General features: G+C 43.8%; 1 protein-coding gene across 1 annotated transcript in view; it reads right to left on the reverse strand.

Moving 5' to 3' along the window:
- The window catches only part of atp8b2 (ATPase phospholipid transporting 8B2), a 28,749-nt gene extending 16,178 nt beyond the window's left edge, over positions 1 to 12,571 (reverse strand). Inside the window, exons 1-11 of the mRNA XM_030072800.1 lie at positions 12,502 to 12,571; positions 6,471 to 6,529; positions 6,193 to 6,306; positions 4,934 to 5,032; positions 4,694 to 4,755; positions 4,472 to 4,544; positions 3,460 to 3,530; positions 3,277 to 3,356; positions 2,475 to 2,633; positions 2,132 to 2,220; positions 1,507 to 1,703 (exon numbers count right to left, since the gene is read on the reverse strand). Coding sequence (XP_029928660.1) covers positions 1,507 to 1,703; positions 2,132 to 2,220; positions 2,475 to 2,633; positions 3,277 to 3,356; positions 3,460 to 3,530; positions 4,472 to 4,544; positions 4,694 to 4,755; positions 4,934 to 5,032; positions 6,193 to 6,306; positions 6,471 to 6,529; positions 12,502 to 12,526 — 1,028 coding nt within the window. The 5' untranslated portion in view covers positions 12,527 to 12,571. The remainder of the gene's footprint in view (positions 1 to 1,506; positions 1,704 to 2,131; positions 2,221 to 2,474; positions 2,634 to 3,276; positions 3,357 to 3,459; positions 3,531 to 4,471; positions 4,545 to 4,693; positions 4,756 to 4,933; positions 5,033 to 6,192; positions 6,307 to 6,470; positions 6,530 to 12,501) is intronic.
- Positions 12,572 to 13,461: the final 890 nt, after the last annotated feature.

A 13,461-nucleotide genomic window follows, 5' to 3' on the forward strand; every position in this document is an offset into this window, starting at 1 on the left:
AAGTGCTGAGTGGGTGCAGACTAATCTGAAAGTAATCTAACATAGTGCAGAGGCATTAACACCCCCAAATGGCAGCATATGAAAAACAGAGTGAAAACACAGCTCTTCTGTTAGTACTTAGCTCAGCCTATATGAGTCAGTGGTAGGCAGAGCCATTAGTCACACACCCGCGTTACAGTCAGTGAGGAGAGAATGTAGAGGGCGCTAGTGGGCTAGCTGAGGGGTGCAGGGACTAAAGCGGTATCTTGGAACCGGGGTGCTGGAGAAATAGTTTAAAGGAACAGTTCATGCAAAATCCAGGAAGATATTTTCTCATTTACCCCTAGAGCAATCTATCCATCCAGTTTCTGTGAGATCTGGTGAGGTTTCCAGTCTCCTGTCTCTTCCCAATATAAAGGTACTGCATAGGTATTATTTTAGTGTGAAGTAACAGCTCTTTCCAAAAACAACGACACGGACCCCTGGCAACACACAGCCCTTAGAGGTGAGTGAGAGTGAGTTTTGTTGGGAACTACTTCCTGCAGAACACCGGCAAACTGTATCTATCCACCCCCAACAACAGCCCCAACACTACGAACTAGTGGTGTAGACCTACAGTGTTTTTAAAGGAAGATTCAACCATAAAACACATTAACACTGCGTAAACGTAAATATGCCTGTTTTATCTTGCAGGGGTGGTGCTGTTTTGCTGTTTTCTAGTTTAATTTCCTTACACGGTAAGTTAATTATGATGACATGATTTTGCAGAGGTGTGGCGTCTACCAAAGGGGCATTTTGGCGCGATTATTGTTGTATTGCTATGACCGCTCAAACAAACTATGCAGCTATGGAGCTCGCCAGCCAAGTGCATACCTTTCCAGCCACAGGCACAGTGGGGCATCCTGGGAAATGGTAGTTTTCAGTTTGTAATAACAAAATTATGTTTCTTCTTATTAAATGGTTAAATGGTGTTCTATTTGGATTCACTGGATACTAGTTAGGTTGTAAAGCTATGAAGGTTGACACTTTATTTAAGCAGGAAAGCTGATGAATTTTTCACATGTAAATTTGAACATTTGGACATGACCCACCCAGACCCATTTGATGCCACAAGATGACAGTGGCAGACTAGAAACCTCGCCAACTCACACAATAACTCTCTGGATGGATAGATTACAGTAGGGATACATGGGAAAATATAATTTTTATATTTTGGGTAAACTGTTCCTTTGATTTTTCAGGGACACACCAGCAGCACTCTTTCTTACCTGTTGGGGGAGCTCTGCGGAGAACATGTGCAAACAAAACAAAATGTCAGACCAATTGAACTTAAATGGGAGTTCTAATTTAAGAAAACAACAGAAAAGGACTTTTTAATGCGGTACTATGAAAAAAAAAGTCTCTAAACAACTCTGGGCTGAGGTATCAATGTATCTAGACAAAATATCTTTTCATCATCACCTCCCCTCACTGTTTGTGTTTCATATTTGAAGGTTTATTCACAGTCGGTCCGAGGCTTCTCCCTACCTGACGTAAAGAGAGATAGGCACCACGGTGTTCAGGATGATGACGTAGGACCAGAAGGAGAGGAAGGCCGAGAACAGGAAGTTGTCCACAGGAGGGTCCCAGGGCAGGTAACTCTGGAACAGTGAGCCCACCTCCCTCTCCCACACTGCGTTTCCCACCGCCAGGATCACACCCATACACACCAGGAAGCCAAAGATCTGGCCCAAACAGAGAGATTACACACATGTAGTGACGGGACACTACATTGAAATTTAATATATCGCAATGCAAAAATGTGACGATATGGTGGCGCACAAAAATGAATGATAATCATGATAATATTGTGCTGTATCACATTGTCATATCACTACACAGACACACACAAGCATACATGATGCTTAGCACCCAATACAAAAGCAATACTATTGAAATGTGTTTGGGAGCTGCACACTTAAAGCAGGCTTGTGTTACATTCAGACATATTACATTTGAATCTCTCATCGATTGAAATCCATGATAAATTAGCATGGAATACATTATGATGGGAGAGCTTTAGATGTGAAACTAGATTCAAACCACAAATCCCTGAGATCATGTCCTAAAATAGGTGTGAGTCATGAAAAGTGAGAGGTTTGGGGTGTCCTACCCAGAGGACCAGGGTGTTCATCAAGCGGTCGATGCTCGTACGTTTAAACTTGGTGCGGCCGCTGTTCTGCATTAGCTTGGTGTCTGGGCCTGGGACAGAGACAGGGAAAAGATTCGGTTACAAGGTAGAAGAAGAGTAATTAAATGCACAAAACGAAGGTGTGAGGCTTTCAGAAAACTGTGTCAGTGAAGACACATTTGACATTTTGATCTGTCGAAGATCCAAGTCGGATTGAAACCTTGAGTGTCTGTTTCACCCATACATGTAACAAAGTAACAAACACACACACACACACACACACACACACACACACACACACACTTACACACACAAATGCACTGACCTGCGAAAATGACCAGGCCATAGCAGGCCTCGGTGTTGCGCAGGACGCAGCCTCGCAGCAGCATGTTCTGATTGGTCAGGCCGTATTTACTGTCTCTCCAGTACAGAGTCCCACAGAACCGATCCAGCTTGTTGTTGGGGGGCTCACACACGACCTCACCTACTCACACCCAAATGTGGACACCCAAATGTATAGACACACACACACGCGTGCGCACACACACAAAATCTAAGTTAGATTTTATATCAAAGATGTCCGCCAACTGCAGTTACACTAATAGAGGTATATAGTTCATAATGGGTATAATATAGTGCGAAATTATAATCATCTCTATGATATCATACTGTTGTAACAAACACACACTCACACACACACTCACACACACAGATGCTGAAACACACAGCTTTCGCAACCTGATATGAGGAAGAGTGTGGGTTGACTTGCTGCAGTAATGCATTTTCCTGAGCAGGTGAGGAGTGTGTGTGTGGGTGCTCAGTGCTGACGGGAGACTGTTACGGTGTGTGTGTTGATGGGTGGGCGGTGATTGGCTGTAGATGTTAAATGCTGACAGGCGAGGGCACAAACTGTGTGTTGTGTGCAGTAGATTCATGTGCAAGTGCGAGAGCGGTGGGTACTGTGTGTGTTAAACACTCAGCAGACAGACGCCGCTGACCTTTCTCACTTCCTGAGAACGAAGGTTGAATATGAGAAACAACAATGAGAGAGAAGAAGAAGAAGAAGAAGAAGAAGAAGAAGAAGGAGAAGACAGCAAGAGGAGGAGGCTCTGCTTCTCAAATCTCACCGTCAAATGTGGCCAAGTTGTTTGGGTCTCCCAGTTCTGATGTCACCGAGACAGACTGCCGCACTTTCATATTGGTCTCTCTGAAAGACAATATGGCACACAGCTACTTAGATGTAGTGTCCTATGGCTTCTGGAGATTGTGTGATACTATCAGTCAATGTACGGAGCGGTGTGTTTTCTGACCCGTCCAGCTCGGCTGTCTCGATGTAACAGAGTCCGTGAGGTTCAGTGCTGGACAACAGGAGCAGGTCAGCCTGCACATGAACACGATATCTGAGGTTAGCATCCACAGTGATGATAAAATCAATTAATCGAAATCTGATCAAAACCACAATATGGCCATGTGCAATATCTAAATCACTGGAGCTGTGATTTTTTAAAATCAAGGTAAAATAGAAATGAAGTATTGTGGTGCTAAAGAGATGCCCTGACCTATAAATCATATATTCCAGACGAAGGAAAACATGTTTGTTTGATGCAAAAATCACATCATTATTATTTCAGGGTTTAGTTTTTTCAGTGAAAATCAAAATTATGATGCAAAATTGATCATTCCCACAAGGATGGTGATGCATATGATCATGACAATATCTGTAAACATAACTGCAATAAGAATTCCTTTCAATATTGTTCAGCCCTGTGATACTGTAACAGCACTAACATCAGCAAACAATGCACAGTTTACGCAACTCACAGTGATGACTGTGAGTTAGTAATTATACTGTAGAATGTACTCGAATTGTATTATACTGACTTATTGTAAACATGTACTCTAATTATATTGTAGTTAATGTGCGCCTGTGGGTTGTAATTATACTGCTGCAGTAGTTAGTAAGCTCTGACAGGGCTCTGATGTCACACTGAAATCTAGTTACTACTATAATATTAGCTCTCCAAGCAATGCCACGATCACGTGCAGACCTAAAACTGTTAGGGAAATGATTAGCAGTCTGTATGCAGAACGCGGTCCAGGCTAAGCCCTGGGTCACAATGCTTGTGTCAGTTGCTTGGTTGCTATAGCAGGATAAACCAAACTTAATTAAAAGTGGCCCTGCTGGATATGGACACATTACACTGCACCCAATGCACATGAGAGGCTATTAATCACTTACTGCATGTTTGTGTGTGTGTGTATGTGTGTGTGTGTGTGTGTGTGTGTGTATGCATTACTTTAATGTGCTGGAGCCACACTTACTGCCACAAACTGGTTGTTCTCCAGTTTTATAATATCACCCACTCGAACATTCATCCACTTTTCATTTTGAAGACTGAGGCAGCAAAACAAAGAGAGAGGATAAACGTGACGATGTGAAGGATTAAAGTGAGGTGGTGATAAAACTTGGATGATGGCTTTTATAATCAGTATACAGTAGTGCTGGTGTGTGGTCAGCTGTGACGTAAAGAGTTGCACACTCACGAGCCACGGATGAGGACCTGAGACTGACGGTTGTTCACTTGGTTGTCGCTCTTGTGACGAAACTGCAACGCAGAGACAAACACGGCTCACTTGTTTGTGCACTACATTCAAAGTGGTGTTTGTTGGCAATTTTGTTTGGTAGCAAATCACGAGTCATTGTATTTCACTGTAACAATATCCTGAAGGTGTTAAAACGTATGTGTGTGTGTGTGTGTGTGTGCTGTGTAAAAACGTGCTCACATAGTCATCTGTGGCATCCTTCACTGCGGTGATGCTCAGCACCAGAGCTAAAGGCACTATGGTAGTGAACCAGGAGAGGGATGAGATCTGAGGTATCAACTACAGAGAGGGAGAGAGAGGGAAGGTTCATCTGCAGGTTGGCGTGAACGGAGAAACAAGAGGAATGAGGAGCAGAAAATACCGAAGACTATTTTCCAGCTCCAGGCTACACTGCAGATCCCTCAGTTCCCCGATGTTTATTTGGCTACCTCTTACTTCGAAAAAGCATTTTATCACTGCTGGGTAAAAAAACATAGATGCCCAAAATGTCAACTTTAGCCTTGTTTTTAGCTCGACAAGGGATAAGAAATCACCTCAACACATTCAGAAACATTTAACACCTCGAGTGAAGTGAGAGACTGCGAAATGCAAAAATGCAAAAAGAGGGCAAGACAAAGGCCGCTATCAGTTTTGTCACAGCTCACTTGTTTACGCAGAGCCGAGTTAAAGTAAGACACTTCAAAATATTCGGTGCTGTTCTACCTACTTTTGTTTTTTAACCTAAGAAAAAAGAGCTGCTGATTTTGCACCTAAAACCTCAGTGGATCAATACACTTAGGGTATTTATCGATGCAATCGATTACTGTCTCATAGCTCAAACAACACTTAGATATCAATTAACATCTCAAACAAGAACTAGTCTTAGAGTTTCTGATCCCTCTGAAACATGAAAGTCATGAGGCCAGACTCTGGGGGAAAATACTGTAACACATATCTGAGAAAACTGCATAGCAAAACTTTCTCCAGCATTCTGACTTAATTTTACACTTTCAGTCAAAGCAGAAGCAGAAATCGTGCTCTTCTGATATATCCAATAGCAGATGGTGCAGGTAAAGACTAGAAATCGAGTCCCTAAACTGTCTGATGTTGATTTTTGTAGATTTTTTGTGTTTGTGTTAGCCACTCTGCTTTTGTGTGTTTCCATATTTATATCTTACAATTTATTTTCCTCCTTCCATCCCTGCAATTCAGCTGGTAAGCACTGCTTTCAGGTAAGTGTCATGTCAGTTTATTAGTTATTATATGGTTTACAAGACAAACTGACTCCAACTATCACTTTCTGATGCATCTGTGCCCTTCAGTGATGTAAAATAATATGTCTGCCCCCACCCCACCGCCCCATCCACACACACACTCTCTCTTGTTCGCTCTCGTTCTCGCTGTCCCTATGCCATGCTTACACCCCTTTATTACATCCCTCTTCGCTCCCTTTTCCTCACCTGCAGGATGAGCAGGAAAAGGAAGTAGGTGTTGGCTACTTCCTGGAACTGCTCAAACAGGTTGACGGGCAGAAAGGTGATGATGTTGTACTTGGATGTCATGATGCAGTTACTCTGCATGAGAAGGAAGCGAGGAGAAAACTGGTAAAATAGTCCAAACTGTGACTATAAATCAAATTCAAGTGTTTAAATATCTCAAAATATTTCCTTATTTAAAACAAATGCTACAGTATGTTTCAAAAAATAAAAAATAACAGCGATAACGCCGTCTTTCTTACCGCATACTGGAACTTCTCGTTGTACTCTCTGTCATTGGCTCTGACCCGTCTCTCCTCCTCTGTCGAGACACAGGACAGAAATGCATCAGTAGAGATGATATGAAGAACAAAACAAAACAATCATACAGAAATCACCCATAACTCTGCACCTGCGTACAACCCAGTATGTCTAAATGAGTCATAGAGCATGGAGTAATTTCTAAAAAAAAATATCAATATCATCAGTATCTCCCCAGGAGTCCAAGAGATCTGCCGGGAAAGAATAAATTTAAGGAGGAGGATGCAGGTGGAAAGCAGGACGCCCTGTGTTGATGAATTTATTTATGAATCGGTGAAGATGGATTGTCCGCTGGGGGCTGTTTGAGTGTAGAGACACAGGGACAGGCACAATCATTCTCTCTGTTTATCTCTCTCTAAGACACACACACACACACACACACAGGCACTAAGCAGACCAATTACCTCTGATCTGTAATTAGCCGGTGCCTCTCTCTGTTAATGGATGAACCGGATGAGCAATCTGGGACAAATGTTTGTGACATTTAATCACCATTAAGTGTGTGTGTGTCTGTGTGTGTGCGTCACCTGTTGACTCACATCACACACATATCTCACCAAGAGAAGAGTGAGGTATCAGGCCTAACACAAACTATACCCAGAAGGCATTACATCACACGGCACTGACCCCCTTTAGAGCCAATTCACGTTTGGATAGATTTTAATCATATGCTTTTGCTGGATTAGCAGCAGACGCGAGCGCTGCCGTGCACAAAGCATTGACATCCCATGAAACAGTCCTACACTGGGAGAATGAAACTGCTTTCTCCTTGCTCGCGCTCCCCTTTGCTCCTCTCACTCCTCTCTCTTGCCCCTGCTGTTGTTAGAGCTCTCGGTTTGTGCTGATGCAAAAACTGTTTGGGAGTTCCCCTCCTCCACGACCAGGCATCTGGTCTCTCTCCTCTAATATTGATGAGAAAGCTTTTTAAATGAAATGAGTGCACTGTGTTCACATGCACACACACACACACACACACACACACACACACACATAGACACACATGCACACACACACCAAATCCAAGAACTGATGTTGTCATGCTGATGGACCTGAAATCACATAAAGTCATCATCAGTATGATTCTCTGCCTGTTAGAGAGGAAATGCAACACCAAGGAAAGGGGTGTCATGCAACAGAAACCTTGCGTTTAAAATAGTCTCATACAAACACACACACAGACACACACACACAAACCGTGGTTTCCTGTGTGTCTGGTCTGAGGAAGCGTTCTGACCTGCTGCAGCTCACAACTCACATCTTTCTCTGCTGTGTTCAGCATAAACAAACAAACAAACACGGGCTTCTCAAAGAGATCGCACAAGACTTGCCCTTTGTTCTTGGCTTATAAGACAGATTGGTTGTGGCAGATGAGCTCCACTCAGCCACAGACCCGCTGACTTGTTGTCACGGTTGATTTATGTGAGTTAAAATATGTGGTACTGTATGAGAAAAAACCTTCTTTGTGATATAAATAAACGTACACCTCACACACCTGTACTGGTGCTGGGAGGTTTCAAATCCTCATCGGACTGGCTCACTTATTGCAAGAAGACTCCTGAACATGATTCAGTTCACCTCAACAGAATTTTTAATGTCTGTTGATATTTCTGTATTACACCTTTATCAAGATATTATTTTTAAAAAACTAGAGGTTTTGTTTCCTACCTCTAATACATACATGTTTGTTTGTTTGTTTTTTTAATCTCAGTAGATTGGCTGCACTGACTTTATCATAGATTGTAGCAATGGAAATGGCTGCATGGTTTATGCTCTATTTGTCAGAATAACAATAAATGTTTATATCACTAACATTATAAGTAGTGGGGGGCCTCAGAGGCTCAGAGCATGAAGTAAAGTGTGCTGACTGCACAAAGTCTGAGGGCTGAGGTCATCTCCAGTCTACAGCCACATCTCAGCTTTTACAGAGTTGTGTCTAAAGTTAGGTTATCGGCGGTCTTTAGGGTGTGTTAGAGTATCAGAGGGTTGAAGGCATGCTGGAGCTGTTTTTGGATGTGCACAAGGCAACACCATGTATGCAGCTCTGGGCTTGCCGTCAACAGTAAAGAGACGGCCTGTGGCTTCAAATGCGTGTCAAAGAAGTCCTTATTTCTAGGGTTTGCTTTGGGCCAGCTCGTATAACTTCATCAGATCTGACTGGTTCTGTACACACAGACCCTTCAACATCCCCCTTGTATTGAAATTCTCTCAACCCGCTTCCTCCTCTTTTCTCTTTCCTCTGGCAGCTTTCCAACCCACTTGAAGGTCGTTATGTTGTTTTCTGGGGCAAGAGTCCACTAGAGGGATCTGTGCACGCTGTCACGCTGGCACTGCCAAGGCTGCATTAACCCTCGATGAAGAGGGCAGCATCTTTGTGCCAGTAAAGCACAGAGGTACAGACTTGCCAACCACAGCATCTGCTGCCAAAATCAAGCGGTATCTGTCCCTCTTTGCTGCTGTCCAGGCCAATACCAGGCCTGCCAAAATGCACGAGCATCTTCAGCTGACTGCCTGACCCATTAAGTGTTTACAAAGCTGCATCGCAGACAGCCTCAAGGGCATTGCTGCCCTGAAGCAGATGAGAGCCACGCAGCAAGATAATAGAAATCCATAAATCTACAATCAGGTTAAGCTGCAGAAATCTTTTGCCATGAAGTATCAGGCGTGCATTAACAACTGATACACATAAAGGGGAATATATTAATATTTGAAACTGAACAGTATCATGTTAAAATATTGATTGAACTAAATTATTTAGTGTAATGCCATCTTACAGGAAACTGGTGGACAGTGATGTAGACTAATCAAGAAGTGCTCCTTTTTTTTCCTTTCATCCCATGTCTCTAATACTCTTTCCCTTATTGCCAAACATGTGAGGGCACGTGCCGCAGCTCTTGGCTCACCCTATGGCTCTGATAATGACAGCATACTCTCACAACACACTACATGCAGCCTGAAAATGACAGTAATAGTGACTGACAAACATACAGTGAGTCAATGCAATGGGAAATGGTATTGCCCTTGTCATGACTAATTCTTATCCAGGATCTGACTTTGTGGCTGTGGAGAAGTGATCACTCACAGTGTCTAACATAATTAGAAGAAAGTGGGACATCAAAATCTTCTGCAGTCATGCACGTACACACACACACACACACACACACACACACACACACACACACACACACACAAACACACACACGCACACACAGTCAGAGTGATCTAATTTGTTGGAGAAGGATGGGGATGACACAATGACAGACTGGAGGTCAAATGAAGGTGCACGTCCAGACTGATTTGTGATAGTAGGTAAGGAATCAGGATATGGATGTTGCAGTGCAGTGACAGTGGCGGCTGGCGCCTCTAAGATTGATCAGCGTCTCAGTCAAGCTGTGACAAGGACATCATCCACTCATTTACACATGCAGGAAACTCCATTCAGAACAACTCAACCCTGTCTGAACAAATCCCGCTCATACAGATTTACAATCAGCACTGACCCTGGGGCAAATGATTCAATATGGGAAGTCACATTACACAAATTAACTCCCTGATTATGGGCCAAGATGATTGAAACCACAAGTAACAGCGGTAAAACTGAGCCAAAAAAACTGTGGTTGACAGCAGAAGCCCACAAGTGCAGAACTGCAATGACTAGTGAAAACTGGATGGCGCTAAATGTAGATGGAGCTAACGCCAACATCATCATGTTTACCCAATTTCCCCTCAAGGAAAAATAAAGTATTTCTGATTCTGATTGGCAGGTGTCTATACAAATCTAATAATTGCAGATCATGGGATTAAATCTAAGCTTATAAAAAAGAATGACCTTCATATTCATCTCTCTATTATTACATATATGGTACCTGAAAGATGAGATAATACTGTGCAGCATGAAAATGTCAGTGGACACAAAGTGAATGCACAAAGGTCAGTGAGATCCAACACATGAGATATACTGTATAAGCATCGATGACGTATACATAAACAGACAGACACACTTTATTTACATTAAAAGTAATGCATGAAAAAAAAAAAAAAAAAACTGAAGTGAGTGAGATGATGATGATGGAGCAGGAATGAAACTTTGACCCAAAACAGGATGAGGAATGGTGTTTATTTGCAAAAACAGGGATGTCAACAAGGTGACGCCATAAAGGACACAGTTACTCTCACAATAATGTGTTGATGGTGCTGAAACAAATGGATAACTTAGTCAATGAATGATAAATCAATAAATAAATGACGACATCCGGGACGGTGAGAAACAGACGGAGCAAGTGTTAGTCCGCCTGAAGTCTATCACATAAAGTACCTGTCCGCCTCTTTTTCGACTTGGCCCGGTCAAGTCCTTGCTGTTTCTTCCGCTGCAGGGGGAGGACGACGGGGAACCACTTTTCGGGGATTTCTTTCGGTATAGTCATCTTGACTCGGTTAATGACACGGTCTGAACCAGCCGTCAGATGTCACCGCCCGGTGAGCACCACATCGCCGCAACCAAGTGCGATGGAGCTCCGGTCCCAAGTCAAGTTGAATCAAGAGCGTCCCATCCCATCTCTCTCTCTCTCTCTCTCTCTCTCTCTCTCTCCCTCCCTCCCTCCCTCCCTCTATCTCTCTCTCTCCCTGTCTGTCTGTACCCCTCACACTTTGCTCTCTTTCCATGCTCTGTTTTCTCCTCCCCGTAGCAGAAATGCTGAGGTCATTTTTTTCTAATAAGGTCAGCCACAAAATCACGCTGTTTTTTCCCCCCATACATTCAACAGCCTTGTCGCTACAGTGAATAATTCCTTTAGCTGTTTTTGTCCACTAAAGTTTGTAAAGCTTGTAAAGGCACACACGCAAATCTGGGTTTTATTCATGCTGGACTGCAACTGCAGCTCCCAGTAAAAGTGATCAGTAGAGTTGTGCAAGTCGCTGCACGGTCTTGTCTGACAAGCAACAACATAAACATTGCCCGGCTTAGGCATTACGTAACCGCAGAGCCCGGGACGTTGTCATGGCAACTGCCTCTGCAGGGATCCCACAGCTGAGCGAGTCGCGGGATGGGGAAACTGGGCGCCATCTTGGCTCTGAGAGCATCAGAGGACTAGACGAAGGCGGGCCTGGTGTGTACAGCCATGGTGGCTCCTAAAGCAGTCCAGTTTCCTGTGTGTGTGTGTGTGTTTGATGGGAGAGGGGACACCGCAGTGGGAGGGGCCAGGCAGGCGTCTGAGCACGTGCTGTGGGACAAGTCTCGTGCCGACACGTTAAGACTGGCCAACACACACTTATACACACGCCACTCTCTCGTGCACGTGACAGTAAAAAAAAAAAAAAAGTATTAAAAATTCACTTGATGTTGCACTGCACCAGCGTGGACCCCCCACCCCAACCCCCAACACACACACACACACACACACACACACACACACACACACACACACACACACACACACTGTCTCTCTCTCTTTCACACACGTATGAAATCCCACACAAGCTTGTATCCTAATATCCAAAGCAAATTTGTGTTCTGCCATATAGGGAGATAAAACTATTTTGACAAAACTAATTCAGTTGTTGCATCTGACTTGCCCGTTCCTCCATCATCTCTGGGTCTTTCTGCATTAAGATAAATTCAATCACTTTCCAAGCCATGAGGCCACACATATGTATAAGTATTGGTGTTAACTAATAACAATTTAATAAAGAGAAACCCAGGTTATTTAACTGATTGAAACTATTATAACTGTTTGAAGCATTTCTGCATTTATGTAGATATTACAGTTTAGCTGAGTGAGAGGAACGATGGGTGGGAGATGAATCAATGTGTTTAAAGCCCATCCCATCTTGTGTGTACTGTGCTTGGCTCACACACTCACAGGCACACCTGCCCAAGAGCGAGCACCTTTTATTGTTCTGTGTTTTTAATAGTAATCTGCTGAGCCGCTGGGATCCAAGTGATGAGCATGTTTGGTGTGTTTGGTCTGAGGTACTGACCTGGAGGAGGCCTCTTTCTGAACATGTCCGCTCTGCCGGCAACCTTCTGCTATGGCCCATGAGACTGTCTAGAGGAAGGATGAGGAGGGAAGATGAAACAGATTGTCACACAGGAGCAGCAGTCATAACAATACAAAGAGGCAGGGAGGAAGGAGGCAAGGGGCACTGAGGAGGACACAGAGGAATGGAGAAGGAGGAGGAGGGCAGGCAATGAAAATGGATGAAAGGTGACAGGGAAACAGTGAAAACAGGTTCTGTCTCTGGTGACACATACTGAGAGAGGAACTGACCCCTCTGCTCCAAATCTGACTGTGAACAATTTTTTAGCAAAAGCACCGTTCACACATCCTGTGACAAACCAACACTTGCCTGCTTCACACAGAGAGAAAGTGAAATTCAGTGAGCCACGGAAAGCGCGACACAACAGGGCGACAGATACTGCCAGACACACTCCATCTCTGGTCTGTTAGAGCCCTAATGAGGAAATGACATTCAGCAGAGAGCAGCATCCGCCTCTGTGGCACACAGTGTCTGGGGACCAGTGGCTCTGGCCAGATCCACTGTCAGTCTCTCTTGATGGTGGATGATAAAGAGTAATGAAGCAGCATTTTTCCCCCGTCTGACTCATAGAGCATGATTCCCTGTTGCCTCTTCTCTTCTCCTCTCTTCTCATTGTTTATACTCCTTTACACTTGTATCTTCTCTTTTATTTAGGCTGACATGTAAGCACTGCACTCACCTGCTCTGTTGTGAAACAGATTCGAGCCATGAGGTTGGAGAGGTGAGGCATTATTCTGGTGTGTAGTACATACTAGAAAGCACACAGTATGGCAGACGGAGGCTAGAGGCAGCAAGCTCCAATCGATATGCCTGAGAAAGTGCTCTCTCCCTCTATGTGCGATGGACCGATCAGCTTTCAGCTATAGTTTACAGCGCTGCCTTTTGCTCTGTCCTACACTC

This window comes from Myripristis murdjan, chromosome 16 (assembly GCF_902150065.1).
Source record: "Myripristis murdjan chromosome 16, fMyrMur1.1, whole genome shotgun sequence".
NCBI classification, from domain to species: Eukaryota; Metazoa; Chordata; class Actinopteri; order Holocentriformes; family Holocentridae; genus Myripristis; species Myripristis murdjan.